This window comes from Coturnix japonica, chromosome 1 (genome assembly GCF_001577835.2).
Source record: "Coturnix japonica isolate 7356 chromosome 1, Coturnix japonica 2.1, whole genome shotgun sequence".
NCBI classification, from domain to species: Eukaryota; Metazoa; Chordata; class Aves; order Galliformes; family Phasianidae; genus Coturnix; species Coturnix japonica.
The window spans coordinates 22,351,187-22,378,343 of NC_029516.1; the positions used below are offsets into that span (position 1 = coordinate 22,351,187).

Sequence of the window (27,157 nt, forward strand, 5' to 3'; positions counted from 1 at the left end):
CTGATATTAGAAGGAGGGGGAATGGCTGTTTACAAGGGTGGATAGTCATAGGACAAGGTGGAATGGTTTTAAACTGTAATAGGGGAGGTTTAGGTTAGATATTAGGAGGAGGTTTCTCACACAGAGGGTGGTGACGCACTGAACAGGTTGCCCAAAGAGGTTGTGGATGCCCCATCCCTGCAGGCATTCAATGCCAGGCTGGATGTGGCTCTGGTCTGGTGGTTGGTGACCCTGCACATAGCAGGGGGGTTGAATCTCAGTGATCATCGAGGTCCTTTTTAACCCAGGCCATTCTATGTTTCTATGATTATGAAGAACGGAAGACAAGAAAAAAGATGAAGTACTTGGTAGATCAGTACTGGTGAATGGAAGTTCCTCACGTACCGCAGAGAGCTCTGTAGCTTCTGACAGATAGCCCCAAATGAGTTTGCCTGGACTCTTTCCAAACCACTTCAGTTTTAAGAAGAAACAAAACCTATTTCAAGGCATGTGGAACAGCTAACAGAAGGGATTTCCCTTCGTTTATCCAAGTAAGCTGACAGAATTATTTTGAAGATATTAATTCTCTTAGATTTATGACATAGACTTAAACATACTTTAAAATAATTCACTCAGTAATTTTGTTATGATCTTAGAAAAATCCTGCTGCTATATATTAATATCAGGATACCTAGCAAATGCAGTTTAGAATTTTGTATTTTGCAGACACGTTGTTCATTTTCCAGGATATTTTTTGGGTAAACTTAATCTTCACAGAAAGAAGCAGGAGTAGCGCTGGCATAGATGCCCTTTATTTACTTGGATTCCATTCAGCAGCTGAGGCTTACACTTGCAGTGAGGTGAGTTTATTTTTGTTTCACCGTCATGATTAAGAACTACTGGGGTCTGCGTGGGCCTGACAAACCCTCACCTTCTTCCTGTCTGACTCAGAGCTGATGTTCAAAGGTTCTGGCTACAGCTACAACAGGTCAGTGCCTCAGAGGTGTGTGGAGGACACAGGCAGAGCTGGAGCATTCTTACAGTTACTGATCTGCTGACCATAGAGGGAAGTGCTCCTGGTCCTGTTGAGGCTGCTGTGGCCAGGTGGCAGCTGTGGTGCACTGCATGGCCAGCAATTTGATAAAAAGGCCGAGTTCAGTGGATAGGTTTCCAGAACAGGAGCTATTTGGTTCATTACATTGCTCTATAAAATGCAGAAGTTACGGAGTGTTTGTAACTTCTGAAGCTGGCTTGTGCATTTGAGAAACCCACCAGCATGTGACTGGAGCTGTGTCCCCTTTGCTGACTCAGGTGTACATGTTTTCACATCACTATGTGTGTTTGCCTCCAGTTTCACATACCCATGAGTTTCACCGGGCTACAGCTCAGCTCTCTTAAATTGCCTTTACCTTTTTCCTGAGCCTTACAAACGATAGAGTGTAGCACCCATGTCTGAAGTCCTTTCCTCACTGCTAACTGAATTTCAAGCCGTATTTTTAGTGTTTATTTTCAGTTTTGTCAAACTCACAAAGTCCGCCAGCAGCCACAGAGAGCCGCAGACTTGTGGCAGCTGAGGTGTCCATGTTTGGTCATGCGCCCTAAAGTTTTTGGCAACCACAATTTTTGCATTCAAAAAGAGGATATTCAGCTGTCATTTAGATTGGAGAGGAGCTCAGTGTGTGCTTGGTAATTGGAAGTCTGGCAGATATTAATATATAGTATTTGTAGAGACCCACAGGGCCTTGGAGGCCTAAGCAAGGAAAACTTTTCTGTTATATTGTCAAAATGACTGTGAGGTGTCACCAGGCTGTAGCACAGCACTTACCACCAAGAGGAAAAAGCACATCAAAACCAGATTAAGCAAATCACCCTTCTTTGGTATTCTAGCTTGGATTATATAACCAAAATCATATCAAGTCCAACATAGAGTTTCTGGCTATGTTTGCTTGAAATCCTACATACGTCCCTGCTCCTTTGCTGGATCCTGGGAGGCTGCTGAGACAGGAGGCCAGCCTGCTTCCCTGTGTTAACTTCAGAGCTGAGAAGGATGAGGTGAAGTGACAGAAGGAGGCAAAAAAAATCAGAATGTGCCTCTTACCCTCCACTTACTCCCAAATAAACTAACAACTGAAAAACTAAAAGCCTGGCCTTGTCTGCGTGTCGGAGCCTCACTGCTGCCCTGCCCCCAATGGCCTCTGGGCTGGGAGAGTCTCTGTGCCACCTTGTCCCTCAGGAGGTCATGGAATGGCAACAGTGTTTGACCTCAGTGGGAAGAACTGCCTTCTGGTGTGCTCGTTAGGGGTGGCTGCACTGTCAGTGTTAGCAGGTAAAGGGGGATTTCACAAGGCAAACTCCCTGTCAGTGTTCCACAGCACAGCTCCTGGGCCAGATGCTGCTCACAGCCCTGCTGGTGTCAGCTGCATCCATCAAGTTGCTCTGAGCTCTCCCTGCAGCTTATGAGATCAGGATTTCTTGTAAATGTTTTTATTAGCAGATCTGGCAAAACCTGAAAATTTCCTGTGTCTTTCTTCAATGCTCGGAATACTTAGTTCATGACCTATTTGTTAAAGTAATGGAAATTGGAATGTCTTAGGAAGAGATGTTCAGTTTAATGAGTAAAAAACTCATTAGGATTTGTATTTCATTTATCAGCTTCTATCTCTTCCTGAGATATAATGTTATAGCTTAATGCCAGAGATGGCATTTTTGAAGGGAGAGGTTAATTTCAAGGCTTATGACTATTTGCATGCCACTCTACCATTGCTCGCCCATTCTGCTTCCGTAACAAAGATTGTAATGTACCTTTTCTTTTCATCTATTTACAAAAAGCATTGAAGTCTGCTCTTCATGACTGAATTTAACACTAGATACAAAGAGTGAGTAATATGCAAAACCTTAACAACCTAGTTATACAGTGTACTATTTTTTTAAGAAACTTTTAATACAGTCAGATGAATTAAAAGCCCCCTTTAATATAGGGAATTGTTTAAAACTGTTGACTTAGAAATGCATGTTGTGTGAAATCAACAGCGTACTTTCTGTGTGTTAAGTATACCCTCCCTTTTTTTTAATCTCTTGGCGTTTGCATCGGGTATCTCTTATATAACTCTTTGACCATGGGCCATGCACCGTTAACACTGATGTCAGGGGACTGCTGCCGGTTTAAGTCAGCTGAGGATCTGCAGTGGGTGTACCTGCAATAAACACAGTTACTGGGATGAGAGACTGAGCATGGGAGGCTTGTGATTCTGTTGACGCTTTCACAGATGCAGTGCTTGACATCCTTTAAAGTCATGAGAATTAATTGGAGGAATGTGTTACAAATCCGGTATTTAAGTTCAGGTCGTCATTTCTCTGTTTTACTGAAGGCCCTGGTATTAATAACAGGCTGCAGTATAAACATAGGGATGTCTTACTGACTTTTCAGGCAGACTTTGGAAATGTTGTGGCAAACAAATTAGATGTAAATAAATATAATAAAAATATCAGACCATTTAGCTGCATTGTGCTTGTGGCGCAAAGAAGATCTCCTAATTTTGATGTCTTTTTCCCCAAAATATTTCAATATTTTGAGGTGAAACCAAACAAATATATTTTGTTGGGTACCCACTCAGGACTTGATTCACAGAAGCAAACCGATGAGTTCAATGGGATAATAATAATATAATAATTTGCCCACCAGGAAACGCAGAATAGAAGAGTGGGGCTGACTCCCGTTCCTCCAAAAGAACTAAGGCCTGTGGGAACTGAGGTGCCTTCTCTCTTCAGGCATCACAGATCTGGAGCACCTCACAGAAATGAGGTGCTTAATATGAGGTGCGATGGATGACCACGATCCTTCTGGCCATGACAGGCTGAGATTCACTTTTTGCTTCAGATTTCCTGTGGCTCAGAGCTGTTTTAGGTGTGGTCTGTGAATGAAGAATAGTCTTTCCAACCAACCAGGCTGTGCCAAAATTGTTTGCTACAGAGCATTCACACTTTTCTTTGAAGCAGACAGTACCACAGCGATGGACTATGAGCTTGATTTATTGGAGCACTCTCCATGCATTTATGTCTCTGAGTTTTCCTCTCTTTTGCTCTCTTGCACGCAGTTCCATTGGTTGCTCTGCCAGCCTCAGTCAGGAAAAACATGCAGACTTTTACCAGCTTAATATTCTAAGGTTAACAGTAATAACAGCACTCAGGGCAGAAAGTATTACAATAGTTCATTTTAGTAACATGTTTATTAGATCATAACAACAACTATAAACATAAGTACCGTTCAGCTCTTCTGCCGATATATGAACTTACTAACATCAATTTTTACCAGAATCACATATTCCTACAGGTGTCCCAGACACAACATTAACTTTATTAAGCAAAAGTTCATAAATAGTAAAAATGTCATCTGTTTCACATTGCAGCGTTCCTCAAGCAGGTATGTACAAGTTTGGAGTATCTTCTCCAAATCTAAATTTCCTTAGCTGTTTTAACAACCATAGAGATGATTTTTCTGCCTGCAGCAAAGCCTTTTGTCCTTGAGCAATCTACAATTAGTATTGCTCTCAGCAGACATGAAAGTTTGTTTCTGAAATGAAAGTGGTGATGAAACACAGTACAATATTATCTGCTCATAGTTTGCCTACACACTCTGCCCTCATTATAAATCTTTCATTTATAACGCCGTCTCCCAAGAACAACATAACCTCTCTTATATCAGTTCCTTACCCACACTGCCTCTCTTTGAAGATCTTAAAATGGTTGGCTTGCAGCAATGGAGATATTACACTTAAGGTAGGGTGGAGTGTGTTTGCAGTCAGTTCTTTTCCTTTCTAGTATTTACACAGTATTCTTTTTAAGGTTGCTACTATTTATGAATCATGTTTGCTGACATACATTTTCTGAAATGTTCACAGTGCAGTATTTTGTGGACTAACCAAACTTTGTAAATGTCATTAAAAATAAACTTTTGTTGTTTTTTTTTGTTTTATAATATATAAAAATAGAATACTTTATGTGTTTACACCAACAAACCCAGTTCTATTCTATTCTACACAAGCTATACAGTAGTATGCACAGAATTCCACAGGAACAGAAATGACATGTGATGCTTGCCCTAAAGCTATAGTACTTCGCTCTACTGAATGAAACTTTATTCATTCTCTCTTCCCATTTCTTTTTCTGGGCATAATTGAGAAATAAAAATAGATATCATAATTCACTGGGTTGTGTGATTCAAGAAAAGATAAGGGACCATAAAGGTGTTGTTTCTTCTTTTCATCAGTCTTCTGAGCTCCTTAGGGCTGCTGTGACAAAGTGATTAACATTTATGCTATGACATTCTCTTAGGTCAGGGCTGGCTGCAACACCTCCGCTTTTTACTCACCTTTGGCAGCAGCTCCACCCAAGGATGGGTGGCACACCTTCAGCTGCTCACTGTGTGACTCATCAGACAGCAGCTCTATGTAGTTGCCAGTCTGCCTGTCTCCTCTTCCTCTCCAGAATAATGCAGCCCATGTTACTAACTCCCAGGGATTAACCTGTCATCTAATATGGGCGCCTCCAGGTTTTCTGTCTGTGAGAGCAGTTGCTTCTTGACTGAAAGTGTTGGGGCTACGCATTTGTTTCAGTGAGATATCTGTAGATTTAGGCTGTTACTCAAAGAAATATTCAAATGTTGGAATAGAGTTAACACTAGGAATGCTTTAAGCTAGATGCTTTTCTGTTCACTTTATGTACCGTCTGACTATGCCAGAGGCCTGGCAAGGCTGACATACTTATTTTACTATGCACTTATTTTACTGTGATGTTGACTTCTGCTGTTGACTTTTACCATGAAGCTGGCGCTACTGGCTGCCTGTCTTCTGAGAAACCTCATTGACATAGTGCAAAAATCCAGAGTTTGGACTGTGAGGCAGGAAAATGCATTTTTAAACTCTTGTACATTTCATGGTTTGTCTTTGCCTTTTATGTAAGAACCATTTTGTACTGCTCATTATCCTAAAGTACATGCAACAATAATAGTCCTTCCAGCTTTTCTGATTGGTATTCTATGTTCTCCTTCATGGCATTAATGATGAATCTTTGTTCTTGGGTCTCAGCACACATGAATGAGAACGAGCAAGAAGTAGATCTGGTTGGTAGAACACAATGTCTCCATTTGGTGAACTGATGCAGTTGTCCAAATACCTGGAAAATTACTGTGATGGTTTACAGAATCCCACAGCCTTGAAAAAAGATGATATCGTGTCCTTCTACTAGTGCAACTTGGGCAACAACATAAACATGTGCAACAGTGTTCTCACAAAGACCAGGCAGTAAAAACTAGTGGACAAAATGTTTCAGTTTTTGTTCATACCACTAAGAATGGATTTTCCTCTGTTTCAGACATACTTGTCATGTGTCTACATCCATGTCTGTATTGTCTTGTGATGATAGTAGAGAAGGATAGGGAGCAACACACTTGACGTTGACATAAGTAGCGTTAACGTGAACGTAGTGTTCCCCAACAAAAGTGGAGAAGATTGTTGATATTTTTGAAACAAGTTCAGAAAATGCTGGACGCATCTCAGGTTTTGGATGCCAACATTTCAGCATGACTTCATACCTGCCATCCAAATTAAAGAAGTGTTCAATTATGAAATTATCAAAAAAAAAAAAAAAAACAAAACACAAACCTCCCTCTCCTCCCCCCCACCTCTTCTACCCCACAGTCTCAAGAAGTTACTGCAATATCAGCAGTTGCAGAAGGTTTTGCAAACTATTTACTCACAGTGGGTCAGGGCAGTATTCAGGTTGTAGCAGCCTTCTTCCTTGTAACAAGTAAACAGTTATATCAAAAGAATTTACGTCGGGATAAGGTGGTGCCCCTCTTGTCATAAGTTCCCATAACAACACACCGAAGGACCACTAAGAAAACAAAGAAATAAATAACAAGTGATAGGGTTGGAGAGCTTTACGTTCCAGTTTTAGAACATGGTTTGACTGATGTAAGCATTCAAATGCATTAGTTTTCCCTTTGAAAAGTTATTTTACTGCATTCAGCTTTATTTTAAGTGGGCTAATAAATGCTGTAGGGACTTGAGGAGCCACTTAAGTTAGAGCCAGAGAAACTCAAGTAAATAAATGAAAGAAAATAAAAGCCTATAGGCTTGCTACTTAGCTGGTAAAAACTGGCAGACATCCTTTGAGGTTAATGGAGTGCTGCCAATTTACACGATCTGATGATCTGACTGACTTTGTGTAAATATGTACTGAAGAGAATGTGGTGAAAATTCTATGCATCACAGGCTAATTTGGATCTAGAGTGAAAAGAGAGCTAAAATACAAGGCGATCCAGCCAACTAATGACTTCACCCTATAATTTGTTCTTTGTAAATGGCCAGGTAGTACTTGAGATTGCTGTAGGCAGATGGTAAGCATTTATAGAGCAAATAAAGTCTTTTTGTGACCCACTGCATTTTATGAGTATCAAAGTTAACCTGCTTGGTCAAGCTTTCTAGAGTCCCTCCTATAGCAGGGATCCGCTCCAACTTGACTCCTTAGTATACCTTGAAGAGGAATTAAACTCCAAATTCTGTTCTGAGTCCTAATTTTTTACTGAGTAGTAACAGACAGTCAGGTCACATCTTGCTGCTTTGTGCCTGGGACAAATGTCTTTTCTGGATATAAAAACAGTCTCCAACTGTTACATGAACTAAAGTTAAATTCAAATACAAGTTTTGGTTTGAAGTCTGTCCATTCATTAAATGCTAGAAGATGACAGGAGAGAAATGAAGAAGTGATACAAATATGTTTGTACTTTACCACGTCTGACTTTGTTGTGAACTTCTGAGTTTGTAAACTTTCTAAAGCCATCCATTTCACTGGCAGTTTGGCTCCTGTTTTATTGTGCACACTGTAGTACTCTTTATCATAGACATCTCTAGCAAGACCAAAATCAGCCACCTTGACAGTGAATTTTTCATCCAACCTGAAGAAATGACAAAAAGTGTTATCTTCATCCGAGCAGATAGCATTTACAATGATGGTTGATTATAATGAGTGACTTGCATTTTTGAGACTGTGAGCCTGGAAGGCACTATTTTATCTTGGAACTATTAACAAATATTACAGTGAAACAAAACTTGATACCCATTTAACAACAGTGAATGAACTCAGGAAATTACTAATATTATTTTTATAATAGAACTCAAATTACAGTTCTCTTAAAACAATTACTTTGTAGAAAAAAACTTTGCTAATAGCCTATATATCCTGGCTGGCTGCTACGTCATTACTTCCGCAGCTATTTCTTCTTCTGTAACCTTAGAAACCTCTCATTTTTATTTCCAAATCAAAATATCGCCTTTCTTATTCACTCTCAGTTTGGGTAAGGAAGGACCTATCATTATCTCAGTGCCTACTCATATCTAATAATGCAGTCCTGTCACTAAGAATGTGTTTGGTGCCTGAAATGAGATGGGTACTGGTGAAGAATGGTGGCATAAGCAGAGTTCTGTGGGTGTTGCAACTCAGTCATTTGACCAGATCTCCCTAGCTTTAGTCTTCCTATGTTTGGAGTACGTCCTGATAAGTGGTATTGTTAATAGAAAACAGAGCAGGGGATGGCATGCTTAAACCTATCCTTCATTATATGTATAGGCCCAGTTACAGCAAGTATCAAAGCTTGTATCAATACAGCCTATTTGGGGGTTTCTTTACAATCACAGTACGGTTGGGGATGGAAGGCACCTCTGAGAATCATCTAGTCCAATCTCCCTGCTCAAAGCAGGGTCAGCTGATGCAGTTTGCCAAAGACCACGTCCAGTTGAGTTCTGCATTACTCCAAGGATGGAGACTCCAAAATCTTCCTAGGCAACCTGTGCATATCTACAACCACTTTTACAGGAGGAAATCCCCTTCCTTACATTTAAACGGAATGTCCTGTATTTTGTTTGGGCCTTTTGCCTCTTGGCCTGTCACTGGGCACCACTGGGAAGAATCTGACACCAGCTTCTTTACTTCACCATGTCAGATATTTATATGTATGGCCGACATACATATAAATCACCCATCACCATCTGAGCCTTCTCTTCACTGGGCTAAACAATGCCAGCTGTCTCAGCTTTTTCATGTAGCATTTCTCTCTCTTGAACTTTATGAGATTTCTGTCTGGCCAGTTCTATCGTCTGCTGAGGTTTCTCTCAGTGGCAGAGAACAATCTGCTGTATTTACTGATGTAATAAATGAGCTGCTATAAAAGAAGAGAGTAGAAGGCAAGTTTGATTGGTTAGCAGGAGGGTAGCTATGCCATAGCAGTTTCCTGCCTCTCTTCTAGAACAGTCAAGTATTTGTAGGGACTCTATTTGCCTCCCAACTTCCTTTCTGATGGACTTCACCGGTGTAGAAGGAGCTTTGTTTATGAATGCTGAATTGCCCACGTCTGCCGAGGAATGTGAGAGAAAATGTTCTTTTCCACAGGCCATTCAACTGCACAAGCACGCAGACTGAAAAAGCATGAGAAATTTGGTATCGTAGGTAAAAAGCCTTTTTTGCAGCCAGATCTCCAAATTACAACTTATTTAAAAAACAAAACAAAACAAAAAACACTGTAATATTTATTACTGTATCTTATTAGTTCACAACGTAGGTGATGAATCAGCAAAACACTATTGGCAACTGCTGTATCAGTTAGACTGTGTGTGAACCGAACTGCCTGGCTATGCAGTGACTAGTAAGATTCTTTGCATACTCAATTTTACATGTAAATCAGCGTGCACAATTGAGCCAAATTAAGCTCATACTCATATAATGAAAAATTACTGTCAGGAGGTCTTGCTGTTGTTTCTGTGTTCCTGTTTTTCTCACAAAGTTCCCTCCTGTTAGGTGCGGCAGCAGAGACGTGCTGCTTCTGAAGAGGTTGGGTGGAAGCACAGCAAGTTGAGACAACAGCGGTATAACTTCCCTTAGGTGATGCCTTTTAAATTCTCTCACCGATGATTTTGGGAGACTTCACTTTCACCTCAGCTTTTCTTATTTCCCACACTCAAAAAGCTGATGTGTAACAAATGAGTCTTTAGCAAGCTGAGTAGCTCAGCAGTATGCAAGACAAACATCAGTGTAATTATGGAACAGTGAAAAAAATCTAGTTTGACTAAAAAAGGAGAATCCTGGAAACTTGTATTTACCTCATCTATCTGCCTACGCAAAGGAGTGTGATAATGTGGCTGGAAATAAATGCTTGTACTTACATACAGTTTCTTGCTGCCAAGTCTCTGTGGACAAACTTTTTGCTTGCAAGGTATTTCATCCCTTTTGCAACCTGAAGACCAAATCCAATTAAATCTTTAACTGTTGGATTCTGTAAAATATAAACATTTGTAATACAATGAATGCAGAAACCTGAATAGTAGACTGTTGTTTTTTTCTGTGACTTTCAGTTTTCGATACATAGATATCTTGCTAACAAAATGAGCAAGGTAAGTTGGTGCTTATAATAAAATGGCCCAAGTTTAGGTCAGGTTCTTGTATCCACTGAGGAAACACACTTGGGGAAATGAAAAGAACTGACAGACTCTGAAGGGTGGAGTTTGCAGCATAAGTAGCACGGCTTGGGTTGGGAAGTGGAACAATGTGCTGAAACCTCAGCAGCACAGCTCATACACAGAATTCACATATGTGTATCAGTTCACATTTGTGAACTCAGATTAATAACATGTAACTCGATAGAAGATACTAACTGTGAACTTGGAAAAAGGAAAATCTTATTTGGGGCAAAATAAGTGCAAGCTGTCATCAGTTTGATGCTAAGGAAAAGGTGGATGAGACCTTAGCAGCTTTCAGGGAAATATTTCCCACAAACTGCTGGTCTACAACACACTTCTGAGACCCTACAGAAAAAAAAATGTTAAACACAGAAATAGTCATAAAAATCTATAATTCTTTTATCCAACAGCACAACTTGTCCTGTAATGGTAAGGTCCAACAGATTACCGTGTTGACATTGTTCCATACCATTTTCTTCTGTGCAACAATTCTATTCGACTGTAGTTGTTATTCTATTCTATTCTATTCTATTCTATTCTATTCTATTCTATTCTATTCTATTCTATTCTATTCTATTCTATTCTATTCTATTCTATTTCTACTCTATTCCATCCCATTCCATGTCAGGAAGACACACAGAGCTTCTCACAGACATGATCCCTGGTACTTGTAGAATGAAATCAATTCAAATGTGAAGAAGTGCCCATCCTATAAAGCTTAACTCCTCCAACAATTCTCTAAAATGCCTTTAAAATAACTAACCAACTAACTAACTAAATAAATTCCTGGCTACTAGGAATCAAGGGCAAAGCCTCATTGGCTCAGAACTGGCTTTCTATTGCCCAAGCACTATGAAATGTATGAGTAATACAGTATAAAATGGGCTTAAATTACCAGCAGCAAGACCTGTGGTAATGTGCTTTCTCTCATACTTGAGAGTGAGGCCCATATGAGAAAACTGTAGAATTTCAATAAAATGAAGAAAATCTCTGATAAGAGACTACTCACAGTTTGTATTACAATTGTTGGTTTACTCTCTTAAGATGATAAAAAAAATGATATTAGGACTGTGATATTCTCTATCTGGCTGTGAAGATCCCTCACCTAGAAGTAGGAAGAGCATATGGTGACAACTGACACAGCTGTACTGAAGTCAATGGAGACATGCAAGTTTAAACCAGCAGATGGTTGGGCCCCTTTACTTGAATCTCATAAAGACATTTGTTTATGAAGAGGCTTATGGATGGGAAATGAGAAATACGTATTGCTGATAATTTCTGGGAAACACTGTAGAAAGGAATTTGAGGGGGAAGGGAAGGAGTGGCAGTGCTGTGGCTGGGCTCACTGCCAGCGTAGGCAAGTGCTAAAGGTTAAGGTGTAGTAACAGCAGCAAGTTACGTACCTAATGTAATTATCAACCTGCAGTGTTGGGGCAGGGTGTGGCTAGACTTGTTTTACTGTTCCGTTGACATCATTGTGTACTTACGTGAGTCTCATTCCTAATGAAGTTTCGAAGGTCTCCGTGTTTCATGTACGGAAGGACCACTAAGGGGGATCCTTCATTGGGTAAACAGATCCCCAGCAGTGACAGAACATTGGGATGAGTGAAATCTTTCATGATTATTCCTTCTTTCAGAAACTGAGCTACTTCTTCCAGGTCTGTAATTCCTAAGAAATTCAGCAATAAAATGTAATTATTAAAAAAAAACCAACCTATGGTTCATTTTTGTACAGTGTCATTGCACAACTGAAACTGATAATGAGAAGCTACGAATATGCTCCTCACCTCCCACATTGCAGCTACACTATGTGCATAGTTTTTCTTACAATGACCAAATGTACTGTTTTTAATTCAAAAAATTTTAATTAATTTTAATTACATTTCTCCTTCCCTCAGAATGAATTGAATTACAGCACTTCAGTAAAGCTTTTAATAAATTCTCTTATAGTCTCTTCCTGATTTTCCAGCATCTTTGCCTGATGCACAGCAATTTAACTTCCAAGAGCAAATCTCAAGGAGTCAGGAGAATAAAAAATGACACTATCTTTCCCTCGTTTTTCTCTATCCTATTCTCTGCAGAGGGAAGACTTGGACATTTCATTTGAGGAATAAATACATGGCAATGCCTAATTGTAATCTAAAGTCATTGGAGCTGCCCTACAGATAAATTTAATCCAGCTACAACTGAGAAGTATTATTTGTGAAAGTACATGTCACGGTAATTGATTAGTTCACCATAGTTTGGAATTATGGAAATGTCCCACTCTCAAACATGTAACTCACTATTCAGTGACTTCACAGCACAGTGAATTTTCCTGCCATCATTATCCAGCAGTGTTCCATGGTACACACACCCAAAATGTCCTGTGTAAAAAATGAGCAAGATTAGCTTTAGTAAAATAGCCTACTGTTGCTTTCCATTGGGTAGCAATTAAACTTTAAGAAAGTGATCACACTTATTTCTGTCCAATTTCCAACACTTACAGTGTTAACTGGAACTAGCACATAAAACAGTCATTGCATAAAGACATCATTACATAAATGAAAACTATTTGCAACATAATTGATATTTCTTGTTCTAGATGAAGTATATAAATAATGACAAGGCTGGCACCACAGATGCTTCATATTATTAACGACCATGCACGCAAAAAAATACACCAGCCCATTCCCACCATACTGTCCCATTGGATTTATGTTGAATGGGGGCACTGGAAGGCGCTAGGCAGCAGCAGTTTGAAGGAGCTGATGCGACCACTGCATCAGTTGTTCCTAGGGGTCTGTACACCCATGTTAACTGGTTTACCAACCTGCCCTGCTGTGATGTATCTTTAATGGTAATTTGAATAAAGGGGCACTGTGGCCTTATAATCTTCTTGATCTTGTTATTTCATAGAAAATGTTGAGTATTAAAAGTGGTGTGTTGGCCATGAAAGGTGTGGGAGTCACTGCACAGTTTAACCACACTGCTAGGAGGCAGTCTATTGTTTCTGCTGTGGTCTTGTTCCTAGTGCAGAGTATCACTAAAAATGATGAGCACGATTTGCCTTCTTGCTGACAGACTAAGCAGTGAAATAAGCTGGCAAAGACACATAAATCCTTCCTGAACCTGTGTTTTTCTGTCAAGAAAATGGAATAGTCTGCAGAAAGGAAAGACCTACTGTGAGAAGTTAGCTTGACCTATTTGGGAAGCACAGAGAACTTCAAGCTTCAGGCACATTCATTAAATAATCCAGATCAAATTATGTACATATAATGGTGACTTTCCTTCACAGATGTACTATTTAATGGGCACTTTTAAAACACTAATATTTGCAGACAAAAAACAAAGAAGTTTTTTTCGTGTGTGTGCGTGTGCACAAGTTCTTCAGAGAGAACAGGATTAATTCCACTAGGTTCCAGCCATAAGTGCTGGTCACAGCCCAGCTGGCTTTGACTTTGGCTTGGGGTAAAATTAATATAAACTTTGTTTTATAAAAGCAACTCAAATCCCATCAGAACACAGCTTGCTTGGAGCCTGGGCACAAGTCCTAAAGCTTGGATCGGGTGTGTCTGAAACATTTTTGGGTTTGGCCCGTTTCTAGTTACAGAGGTGAAAATTAAACAGGTTAATTATGTTGGTGTCATTCCCGATATTTTTCAACATTCAAAAATGGGAAATTACTTGGCCTTCTCTGAAAGAAGAAAGAAAGGCGAAAGGCCCACCCTTGCTTTGGGGATGATGAAGTGTAATACGTGGAAGGGAAACACACTGACTGTATGTTTGATTTGTGGCTATTTTGCTGCAGAAACGACATAGGAATATAGTGGGTTTTTTGTGGTTTTTTTTTTTTTTGTGGTTTTTTTTTTTGTTTTTTTGTTTATTTAAATCAAGATTCTGTTACTCAAAAACAACCCTTGAACGTGATCCATAGAAGTACTGAAAATCCTGTTTCCACTTGCTGTATTCATAGGTACTCAACAGCGTATATTTTAATAAATGTCACTAACAGAAACACTGACTTGGACTATGAATATGAGAGAGAACTAATTCAAAAAGATGTAGAGAAATAAGGGTGATAGGAAAAAAATCAGAAAAATGGTATCCCCTGCCATTTAGACACACGCCTTTGGCTTGCACAGTATTCTGTTGTAGCTTCACTCCCTCTCTGCAGCCTCATAGATAAGACTGAGCGTTTTGGTGGTCTGGAAGAAGGCAAGAGTGAGGTAGTTAAGGGGAGTCAGCAAGTATCTTGAGATCAAAGGAATCTCATTAAACGCCAGGCTCCCTCCCTTTCCTTGAACTCATCAAGCACACAACACTTCATATGGCTTGAAAATGAGAGTCTCCTTGATTGTCCTCTTGATTTGGTGTTTGGGATGCTGTGCCGTAAGAGGAAAAAGCTTGAAAAACTCCCATACATATACCTAATTCACAGTGGTTTATGATGACTGAATGTGCAAAAAGAACAACAGTTTGCAATCACAGTACCCACCTCTTCCTATTACTTCGCTGAAATGTACAATCAGGCTGTCAGCACCAATAACAACATGCTGGACTTCTTTGACCAGGTCAGGATTTAAGGCACTGATATCAATGTGGACGTTAGTTTGAAGGAGAGGACTGGCTAAATCTGAGTCCCCACTGGACAGAATTGGGGAGAGGTCAGAGTGAGGATATTGGGCAGGTCTGCACGATCCATTCTGAGACATGCTTGGGAACTGATCTGCAAGATGAACATAAACTATTATAGTACTTTCAGGATTCACCCCAGAAAATGAAAGGCTTTGTTTCATTGATAAGCAAGGGTTTGACTTTACCATTTGAAAACAGCTTGCTTTTGCAAAAGATTTTCTCACAAAGGAAAATGAAAATAAGCACTGCTAATCTGCCAGACTCCAGGGAAACCACGCCACTAGAAACCTATGCTCGTCTCAGCTCTACTTTTATGAAAGCAAATAGACAAACATTCCACTTTTATAAAGGGACAGAACAAGATCTTGTCCCTTCTTGCCAAGTGCAGCTTACAGCATTTCTAGTAACTGTGAGTAATAGGAGTAAAATGGGAAAAGTGGTAGAGATGGGGGATAAGGAAGTTGTGAACAATTAAAAACATGAAACCTACTGTCATGTTTTAATTTGGTAGGTAACTCTACTTTTCATGCAGGTTTCCAAACTGCCGGCGACTCACTATATTTATCCATTGGTAAATATTCAACCAGGGAAATGCCTAGAGGTGATTCATATCCTGTAGCTCCTGAAGATAATACAGTTGGTGCTACTCATGAAAATAACATGAGCCAGCTGATTTAAAATAGCAGAAATTAAAATGTTTCAGTCAAGCAAGAAGTATTTATTTGAGAAAATTATTTTTGTCAACACTGTGTCCAAGTATGTTAAATTGCTTTTGTTTAAAGGATTTTTTCCTGGCATTCTATGTAATGGAATCAAGGAAATAAGTTTAATTTACACTAATTTCAGTTTGGAATGATTCCAGTGGAATCTGTGAACAGAATTTAGCACAAGGTCAAAAAGAAAAGAAGGGAATAAATTTAACAACAGAAATTATCAGCAATTTTATTGCACATACATGGTTTATATATTTATGTGTAAAACCTGGGAGGTTTTCACATAGTGTTGTTACCACACTGGGTAATGAGAAAAACTCACCATTGCTCTACCTGGAAGCAAAACCAAAAACTCTTCCATTTACAAGCCCCAGTTATGTCACCAAAAGCAAGTACCTACTTAATAGCCATGGTAAAATTAGCTATGGTTGTGAATTAAATTTTATAGCTCCTGCACACGCAGTAAGTGTGTTTGTCTTAAAACGTTCCTGTCATTTTATACTTTCATAGTAAATGAAGTGAATAGCTTCCTCACAGCAATATTCAGTGAACAAATCTCCTTCTCTGGGGCATTCTCTGTGATGCTTTGCCAATGCAGAGTGGCCCCGCAGATTTACCTTCTACTAAGGATCTTTGCACAGTCTTGTCTCTCTTACCACCTTCCCTTCTAACCCTGGCACAGGTTTTCCTTTTCCTTCAGGAATCTTTCAGTCAAGAAGCTTCCTGTGCCAGCTGTCAGCCGCAAATGTAAAATCAGAAAGGAAGCTGGAAACTGGCCCGGCTACTAACAAAAATCTGTGATATCTCAAATATCTTAATACAGTAGATCCTACTAGTTAAATGTGTTTAATGGCAATCAGAGGACATGGACTTCACAATTCTTAAAGGACATGTTCACTCCGAAGTGGTTTGCTAAGTGCAGTAGAGTCCACTCTCAAATGGTATTACATAGTATGGAAACATATTTAGCGCATGATTAATCTTCCCTTATACTCCTAGACCTGTAAGGGAGCTGTGTTTTCTGAGCCTGGCATCCTAGCACACATGGCTCTCTACTTGAACTGTGACATTCTACGTAGCCCTTTACCTTAAATTTTAAACTGAACAATTTTAGGTGATACAACTCGCCATTTTATAGGAGGATGATGAACAGACCACAGAACATCACTTTACAAAAGTTTCATTTCGCATTTGAACTGACAGATCTACTTTATAATGACTGTATTAAGTCACTGATACACATTGAAACTAAAACCACTTGCTATCCTTAAAATCATGTTTTTAGACTGGATTTGATCATAGTGTGGCAAACATCAGGATATTACAAAATCATTATATCCATTAGCTCCTAATTAATTGTGGAACATGCTTACTGTGAGCTTCTACCAATAGTATTTTATTAAACTCCTGAAAATGGAGTAGACTAAAAGCAAAAATTATTTTCACCTTAATTTTGGGAAGCATCTGAGAACCTCAGTTCAAATAGTAAACCTGTGAACATGTGATAATCCCATACAATGGAGACATGGTCAAACAGCACGAATGGCTGCAATCTGAAGGCAGAGGAAAAGCAACATGCATAAAATGGCACAGTCTGTACAGATTCATAGCAGAGACATACCTTCAAGGAATGTTGACCTGTAATCTACAGATTCACTGGAGACCATTTCTGTTGTTGGACTGACGCTCCTTGCACTCACCAGCCTGTCCAGGTGAGGAGTGTGCACTCTGCCATCATAGCGCACCAGGTCACTTCCCAGATCTGAATGGGAAGGAGAAAGAAAAATTGTAACACACTCATGTTTACTGAATGCCAACTTAGTTACTTGTTTAATTTTAGATGTTCCTCTCTGCTGGGAAAAAGGTCAGTTTGTGTCTGAGGAAATACAGGCAGGGCTATTTGAAATATAGTCTTCAGCTATTTGAACAGGACAAGAATTGATATAACATGTTAATGTCCCATTCTTGGCCATACTGAAAGATCCAAGGGAGATCTGAAGGCTCTGGGACAGGTTTCATGACTGGACTGTGATACCATGATACCACATCAGAACAAGATCTGGTCGTATAGCAGCTCCCTCCTCCTTCCCACTTGCATACTGCAGCAGTTTCCACTGGAAGGGAAGTCAGACACAGGGGCCAGAAAGGAGGCAAACTTTCACCTAGATCCTGATTTGAGTGAACGGGACACTGCAGCGCTCTGTCTTGCACAACCGAGGCTCAGTGTGGGGACTTATAGGGACACTGGATGAAGATGAAGTACATGTGGTTCCAGGTGTGCCATCTACTTGCCCCTCTTGTAAGGGTGACTGGGAAAAAGAAGTTACCACATTTCCCTAATAGCTCAGAATTTCCTCCTTCAGGCTCAGTGCGGCCTTTCACCCAGCTCAGGCAACAGCCAGTGGTTGAAATGCATCTAAACATTGGGCTAGATTGTGAAACTTCAGCTAATGGGTTACGGAGGGGCACCACACAGCACTTAAATAGAGCATAAATTAATGTTTTTAAAAAAATCTAAGATATAACAACCGAACGATTGATTGGAGTTTACTATGATGGACCTTTAATCTGTTTCTTCTTCCTCCTCCAGAGAAAAAACACCAAAAAGATAAAAATTAAAACAGATGTTGAAATAACTCCAGCAATCAGTCCTGTGAAATTCTGATCTTGCCGGATCAGCACTTTCCCAATAACTGTTGACAAAACTTCTTGCTTCCACTGGAAAGAAACAAACAAAGACAAGTGAAAAAAAAAGGTAGTGTGATGATCTCAAAAGACAAGTAAGAAATAGATTATTAGTACTGAATATAAACTGATATATCCCATATGAAATACATCTTGATTTTGTGATGCTCTACTGAGATAAGACACTGGCAGCGCAGAAGCAATTTTATTGGTGTCTGTGAAATCAGATCTGTTGCTTATGATACATTGCTTGCTTCCAGGAGAGGACACAGCTAAGTGTGTGCCGCAACACACACACAGCACTCACACACACGCATCATAACAGGGTTATGTTGCTGTCAGATGCTAACTAAAAGTACCAAATCCATATATTCACTCAGATGTGTGGGCCTATGGATACACTAGCTGAGATGGACACTTAAAAAAACCCACAAGCAAACTCAAAATGTCTTTGATATGTGTCCTTTTGGCATAGCCAGTCTGGAACGTCAAGCTGTCTTTCTGTTGACAGCGTGCCTGCATTTTAGTTCCCAAGGTCACGTGAGGCTGTCCCTTGCCAGCTTCGAGCTTGTTTAAAGAAACAAAACAAAACAAAACAACAACCCCCCAAATCAACAACTGAACAAAACACCGAGCAGCTAACAGGGAAAAACTGTTTCGGATCACACGGCACTAGCTCAGTCAGTTGGAATGCATTTGGCCATCTTTTCTCCTCCTCCTGTGGAATTCATTCCTCTGGGTACTGTAATGATGGATTTGCCCGTCAAAAGAGCAAATTTTCTTGTTCGCTGGGCAGACTTCAATTTCTGAGGCTCCTTGCCAGTAAACAAGCAGAAACCTTATTTAACCCCTTTGTGTTGTACTCTGTTCTACATATGGAATACGTGTTGCACATAGCTGCTGCTTAGAGGTTATGACCTACTGCCACGTAGCAGAACAAATTGAATGAAATTGAGTATGTAAAAATACATATAGGTACAAAATGTAAAACATGAGCAAATATTGTACAAAATTGTCCACAATTTCAATCTACAATAGAATTGTGAATGACAGGAGTAAGACCACATTTACAACAGAGATGAAGCTCAAACATTTGGTCTCAGTGCCCACATCTTACAAAACTAATGAAACTATACATGTATAAAAGAGGAAAGAAATATTTCAGAAAGGATCCAATCCTATTGTCTGTATCACAGGGTTTTCTTTTGTTTCTTTGTTTGGGGGAAAAAAAGACTTATGAACTCGTAAGAAAACCCACTCCATTACAAATTCTTGTTCTTTCCCACATGGCACTTGTCTTTGGTTTAAGAAATAGCATTTTATTTCTGTCATTCTTAGTTTAGGTTCTACTTTGCACCCAATGCTCCAAAAAGTCTCTGCACAAACAGGTAATGGCAATTACAGTGATAATATTTCTTTCAAAATAGTTGATATTATTTTAATTTCCGTCCCACACAAACCGAGATTGGGTTGGAAATATCTCTGAAAACAGGATTGGGCTTATATTTGAAGTTTGTAAATTCAATAGTGTCACTGGGATTGATAATAGGCGACATTAATATCACACATGCAGTGTAGCTGCCTCACCTCTATATTTAGCTCACTGTTGGATTTCAGGAGATCGCTCGGAACTGTGCACAGAATTGTTTGTGACTGCAAGAGGAGGTTTTCACAGCTTTTATTTCCAACTTTTAGCACCTCTCCTTTGACAGCTTCTGAATCAATATAATTTCCCTTGGAAAATAAAATAAAATAAAATCAATTTAATATTACATAACATCCTCATAAAAGTTAGGGAGAGGGGCTTTTATTACCTCAGAAAATGTTTTTAATGAAAAAAAAAGCACCCAACAACTGTAAAATAAAGCAGACTAATACAAGTTTACATTGACAGACAGGCCAGAAAAGGGGGGATGATAATGTATAAAGGATAAAATCTCCTGTCACTACTACTCACACTGCCCATAAAAACTTCTTAAAATGCAAATGTTTAAGGAATAATTTCTGCTAGTCCTGTTTAGATTTTTGCATAGTTTTCACAAGAAAGAAAGCATTATGTGATCCTGTTGTTTATACAAAATATACAAAAACTAAAAGCATCTCAAATATTTTGTTTTGCAAGTGATTATGGCTGAGGGAGTGAAGATCTCAAAAAGGAGCGACTGAATTATAATAACAAAAAATGCACAAATCTGTTAAAATCACATTCCACAGACCAAAGAGGAACAAACCCAGTTAAAGATGACAGCATGAAAAGTGCACTCCCTGCACAGAAAACCTGCCTTCACATCCTAGACTTGGATGAAATATTATTCCTTCTGGTATTGTGATAGTGGTGTCTGAAGACCAAGGTCAGGATCTTTTATGCTTAAGACTACATTGGTATTTAGGAAGCTACAGTGCTGCCCTGACCCATTTACAGTCCAGCTTAAGATAAGATGAAAGAACAGGCATATTATTAGGGAGTAAAAGGGGAGAAGGGTAGACGGGGAGTAACAGTAATACAGTCTATTGATGTGGGCTGGACTGGGAGTTTTTTCATGAGACAGGAGGAAAGAGTCACGCCTGACACTGCTGTGAGGCCTCGTCTACTGAAAAGAAAAGAAGAACCCCATTCTGATGAGCAAAATAAATGTTACTTTGGAAAATGTTTTTTTTTTAGGTTTGCTGCAGAAAGAGGCTGACACCTGGGGAAATTGCAATAAAAATAAAGGAGAGACAGTTTAATGGCCTATTTTGACTGGCAAAGCCATACCCCAGGTGAGTACTTTTTAATTTCTCTGGTGAAAAATTGATAAATACATGCTAGTCATGTAGGCGTAGGCCTCTTATGGAAGTGTGCAGAGACCTGGTACTGGCTTTGGGCATCAGCACAACCCCTGACCAGGCCAGGCCTCTGCAGGTGATGTGCAGCTTAGGCAATGGCCTGAAGAAGCAAAAGAAAAGAACAGACACAGGAGTAAAGCAAGGCCTCTTCCTCACCAGTGCCTGTTTTGCTTGCACCATTGCTCTAGGCTTGGGCAGAGGCAAGCTGTGGAATTGCTGCTACAGCCATCAGAGAGGAAGGGTAATGGCCTGGCACACAGTCCCCAAACCTTGGGTCTGCTGCAGCACTTAGAAATCATTCCTGCATCAAGAGGCTGTTGAAGAACATTCTCAAGAGCTCCCAAAGTGACGTCCCCGTCAGAGTTAGGGCACGTTTCCCCTTGGCAAATATGGGCTGCTGAATGATACCGATACAGGGGTTACCCTGTCTTTGCAGCATGTTATTGTTTGCAGCATCTATGGATAGGCTGTTTTTTGACATGACTTTGATCAGAAGTTCCCAACTGCACAAAGTGGACTGAGTGAAGGAGCTAGTCCTCTGAAAAGCTGTCAGTTTCTTCCTTGTCCAGATCAGTAGCTCCTGTGGAAGTCTGTGAGCAGAGTCTTTAGCAGATTCTGTTCTTTGCTCTTCCCTGACAGTAAGTTTTTCCTACTCTGTGAGCTTCATGTATTGGCAGGAGATGGGAGCACTTCTAAAGTAACGTCTCTGTGGTGTTGAAGCAGTGAAGTGCCTCAAGCCACTCTGCTGTGACCGCTCTGACCGGGGCATGGCGGGCACTGAGAGACTTCAAAGAGTTACATAGTTGGCAGAAGAAGACAGTGATGATGTGGGTCCTTAAGAGATGTGGTAGCGTGGAAGACAAAAGGGCTGGCACTGAAGACAAGAAAGACTGGCATTTATGGTGCACAGTCCCTGTCTGTATTTTAGACAGAAGACTTAATGTTTTCTTGCGCGTAACATTTTCTTACAAAAACATCTTTTGGTCATCAGGGGTAACCAAACAGTACCTTTCAATTGGGACCCACCGTCATTTGATGGAAGTTAATATGTCACTGTAGATTAGTCTGATTGAAAAACTTGTGATAAAAGATCCCTCCTCCTCTCTGAAACTAATTAAGAAAAAGATAAAAGAACTTTGGTTTGGTAGAACAGCCTGTTCACTGAAGCAAGCTGCCATTTAATTTCATGCTGAGCTTGCTTAATTACCGCACAAAATATGACCATGAGGCATGTAAACTTGTATGTGTGTATTTTTGTATGTGGGTATGGGATGAGGGAAAAGTGTTGGCAATATGGCTTGTAATGATCTTTTGGCTCCCTAATATAATTTCTGAAAGCTGCCTCACTGTTTTGATAGAAGCATCCCACTGCAACTAATTCTATTTAGAGGAGGATGCTAAGCTGGGGCTTGTTCATGCTTTGTTGCAGAGACCAGCTCTTTCCAATGTCATTCTTCAGTTAATTGCCAAGAAATAATCAGGGCATTAGGTTTAGGTAGACGTTTGCCTTGTGTGCATTGACTAAAGGTGACATCAATACTACAAAATTGTTACTTTGGTCAGTTCTCAGTGGAACAGCTCTCAGCCAGCCTTCCTCATCCCAGTGGCTTCTTCCTGACAATAAATAGCACCAGGGAGTTCTCCTTAAGGAAGAATAAAAGATCCAAGAGCAAGAGAGGAGCTAAAAAAGCTAAAACAAAACCAAACAAACAACAAATACCTGATTTTTAACCTAAGTTCCTGGAATGATTATGAAATAAGTTAACTGGGAAGCTTTTCCAGGAAGGCAGTCGGGAATAGCCAGAACAGGCTTCCCCAAGGGCTGATTTTGCCTGAGTGGCCTGGTTGCCCCCTATGAGGAAATGGCTGACTCTGTAGATGAAATGAGAGCACTTGAAAATGTTTACCTTGATTTCAGCAAGGTCTGCAACACAGTCTCTCCTAGTACTGAAAACAAATTGACTTGATGGAGGCTGGATGAGTGGAGCATAGACTGGGTAAAGAAAATGAGTGCACCATCAACTTGAAGATTACAAGTCTAACAAGTGGCATTTTTCCAGGGCTGATGCTGGGACCAACAGTGTTCAAAATATTCATCAGCAACTTGGACAAAAGAACAGCTCATCGCATACTTCAGCAACAGCACATACTAGAGATGGAAGGAAGAGATCGTTCTCTGCTCTGTGCATGCAAGGCCACACCTGAATAATTGTGTTGAATGTTGGGCCGCATAGTAAAAGGGAAATAATGACAAACTGAGAGAAGTACAGAGGGCTGCTGATAAAGAAAAGGGTCTGAATTCTGCACAGGATGCACAAAGTGAGGCTAGGGGAGCTGGATTTTTCTTTTCTGAACTGTAAAATCTCCATCCTTGAAGAATTTCAAAACTCATCCGGACAAAGCCATAAGCAACCTGACCTAATTTTAAACTCAGCACCACTTTGATCAAGGGAGTTAGACTATGAAGACCTCCAGAGGTTCCTTCCAATCTAATTTATTCAATGTTTCTTCTTAAATTAGTCTTGTTTCTTTCCAATTGGTTGATATGTGTGACCTGGAAACAACTGGAAACTGTTGCTGTCACTGCACAGAGGCACTGAGCCATACAGAAGCTATGTATTCCCAGCTTTATGCTAATCCGCACACCAGAACACTTTTTAGTGTGACTCTATGAACAGGCAAACATTGACTCTGCGGTGAGGAAGAGGTGACTGGTTGACCAGGAGTACCAAGCAGAAAAACAAAATTAAAAAAACCTCTAGACTGATTATTTGGAACCTGCCCACTGCACATGGTGGGGTCAGATCACATCAGAGAGTTTGACTGGGACCCAGCATGACAAACAGAGTCTCTCAGGTAAGCCCTTCTGCTTTTGTGCAGCCTAGAAGTTGGCTCATTGGACCATCTTGGAGTAAAAAAACCTCAAGGGCTCCCAGATTTCATGGCTGTATAGAGGGAAAGTTTTCGCTTAAAGAGCGATGGGGCAGATACCCCATTAAGGGAGATTCTTTTCTCTGGAAGTTTCATTGTTCCATATAAATTATAAATATCCTATGGAAATGAAATTTGTTGTAAGTTAGAATTCCCTGTATTTTTATCCTGTTTCTTTCTGATATTCTAAATCAGAAAAGTACTGAATTTCAGGAAATCAGATTCACAAATGAATTTAACTTTCTCTGCAGTACTCTTGTACAAAGACCATGCCTGTGAGGGCCCCAAACTCCTGAGAGATGGTTCTCAGTGCCCACTAGGCTATTTTCAGCGCTCTTTTAGCTAGCACTCAGTATTAATTTTGCATTTTTCATGGACCCATAAATATTTATGCTACATTGGTGGCTGATCTTCAGTGATTGTGCACAGACCAGAATTTCCCTTAGCTTTAGAAAGCCAGAACTGCTGGGACACTTCTTAAACATAACTCCACATCATCCATGAGGAAGAACACAAAACTGTATGACAGTAACAGCTGGGACAAACACTGACCATGCACTTCAAGTTCTGGGCTGCTGGCCATGTTTAATCATAGAGTGGTGACACAGCAGTCGGATTTTGCTGCAGTTGTCTCACTCACTGCTCAGAGGCTGGGAAAAGCCCCTCTCCCTCCACACCTGATGTCAGCAACCACCCTAGAATGTCTTTGGTTTCACCTCTTTATATTTTAAGTTGTGACAATGTGAGGTTTGGATGAAAGCAGTATCAAGACCACTGTGCTCCATTCCTCTTCGCCTTTGTTTCCTTGGGGCTTCCTCTAATTTATCAACAGGTCTGTTCTGCAGTACAGTGCTGATATGCACTTCACAACCTTCAGTGCGGGTATGAGTACTTCCATTGAAAAATGAATAATAATAACTTATTTCAGCATTTCTTACCTTAATTTCCAGAACATTTGGGTTGCTCCTTGAGATGAACACTGGCTTTTCAAAATGTTTAAATACAGGATTATTCACATAATCAAAATCAAAGTACAGTGAGCTGACACCATCAAAAATAAAGAATACTTTGGTTACAAAGGGTGGTTGGAGATTGAAGGCTTTCAGGGAAGGAGTTGTACAGCAGATTATCTCTGAGCTAGAACGGTGGCTACACGCCTGTAAGAAAGAAAGGAAGAATTGGAGTCAGTACGTGCATAGGAAGTAGCTGATGAACATAGCTGTTGTTAAACAATACACATATATTAAAAAAATAAACACCAGAGGTCTTGTTCTACTTTAACCAAAGCAAAATCCTGATCAAGGCTACTCAGCGTTTGTTTAGAGTGGGGAGAAGGGTGTAAAAACTCAGTGGTGTTTGCGCTCTTGTTGAGGAAATGTTCAAGTAAACAAGCTTCCTGGCGTGATTGTTCACAGCACTTTTAAAGTAAATATTTTGAAGATAATTAGTGGAAAATGATTTCCAGTGCCAAAGACCATCAGGAGGCTACCCTTTCACTGGGCTGTATGGGGACACAAAGCAGCCATAACTCAAATATCCAGCCTGTGTCAGAGCAAACACAACATGGCTTTATCTGCCTTTTATATTACCAAAGTGATAGCAACAGACCAGAGGATAAGTTAAAAATAAGGCAAATGCATCTGACTGAACCAGTGGAGAATAAAAGTACTCCATGTTTACTCATGGCATTGCTGAGTTGTGTTTTGTCCAGAAAGTTGTTAAAGACTCTCTGAGAAAGTGCTTCAAAGCCAAAACCATTGTGGGAATTGGGCTACGAAAGTTCAGCACAATGTATCTTCTTTCTAAAATGGTATGTGTAGGACCCCAGTATGGTGGCATTTGGTGCTTAGGTAAACACAACTAAGTCCCTCTGGAAGTGCTGACAGAAGGACGTGCTTCACGCTGTGTATCCCTGGATGAGTGGAGTTGAAGGGTTTGTCTTTCAGTGCAACGTGAAAGCTGCCTGACAACACGCGTGAAGCAGCACTTTCCCTTCACTCTGCACTTCTTCCCACTAACGGTGTGCTCTGGACCAAGCAATGCTTCTCAGGGGAAAGATGAAACTTGCTCCAGAAGACCTCCTAGGGAGTGCACTGTGCCCTGGGACTGTGAATCAGAGTAAGTTGTGTAGCCAGGGTGCTTCCATCCATCCAGCAGCACCCGGACACAGGTTTCTTGAGACAGACAAGATGGATCAGTGACCTTCCTAAAAGGACTTGAGTGTTGAAAGGAAGGCAGCCTGATCTGAAGCTGAGTCTAGTCAGTTTACAGGCATAGTATGAATCCTTGCAGATGGGATTCATCCAGCCTGCATCCAGACACCCAGACTGCAGTTAGTTCTCTGAATTCCCTTGACAGCTGAGGAGGGGTTCATCCGATCTGTTTTAGACAAGTTTAAATAGATGAACAGCACTCTCTGTGTATCAACCTTTCTCTCTCGAGTTTAGGGTGTTCTAGATAACTAATTTGATTATATTGTCAACAGCACATCTACAAGCATCGATGGGCAGGGTGGTGGGTGCTGGGCAGCATCACACACACTGAAGAGAGGCTCTTTTGTGACTGTGTTGCATTCTCCCTTCGCTGTGCCTCCCCTTCATGCCTCCTGCAGTGGATACGGTTGAAGGACTTCTGGCACAGAGTTGCTTCAGCTCCACAGCACTTTTGCATAAGCCTTGTATAAGTACTTCCCCGTACACTGTGCTCTGAAAGCAGACATTACATTGTTCTTTATTTTAAATAGAGTAGCTGACATGTGGCCCAGTAACAATGGGGCTTATAAACTAGTCATCATAAATCTTACATTTGATCTGCAGAATATTTTCCTGTAAAACCGAGAGTGCTGTTGAATACCTTGGTGCATAAAGGGAGGGCCAATATATATATATGTATATATAT

General features: G+C 40.3%; 1 protein-coding gene across 2 annotated transcripts in view; it reads right to left on the reverse strand.

Annotated features, from left to right (window-relative positions):
• Window positions 1-4,175: 4,175 nt before the first annotated feature.
• The window catches only part of MET (MET proto-oncogene, receptor tyrosine kinase), an 86,825-nt gene continuing 63,843 nt past the window's right edge, over window positions 4,176-27,157 (reverse strand). For both annotated transcript variants that reach the window (XM_015853670.2, XM_015853664.2), the window contains exons 11-21: window positions 25,198-25,416; window positions 20,090-20,236; window positions 18,379-18,535; window positions 17,439-17,579; window positions 14,965-15,195; window positions 12,773-12,853; window positions 11,975-12,156; window positions 10,194-10,303; window positions 7,768-7,933; window positions 6,734-6,870; window positions 4,176-6,568 (exon numbers count right to left, since the gene is read on the reverse strand). In XM_015853670.2, coding sequence (XP_015709156.1) covers window positions 6,358-6,568; window positions 6,734-6,870; window positions 7,768-7,933; window positions 10,194-10,303; window positions 11,975-12,156; window positions 12,773-12,853; window positions 14,965-15,195; window positions 17,439-17,579; window positions 18,379-18,535; window positions 20,090-20,236; window positions 25,198-25,416 — 1,782 coding nt within the window. In that variant the 3' untranslated portion in view covers window positions 4,176-6,357. The remainder of the gene's footprint in view (window positions 6,569-6,733; window positions 6,871-7,767; window positions 7,934-10,193; window positions 10,304-11,974; window positions 12,157-12,772; window positions 12,854-14,964; window positions 15,196-17,438; window positions 17,580-18,378; window positions 18,536-20,089; window positions 20,237-25,197; window positions 25,417-27,157) is intronic.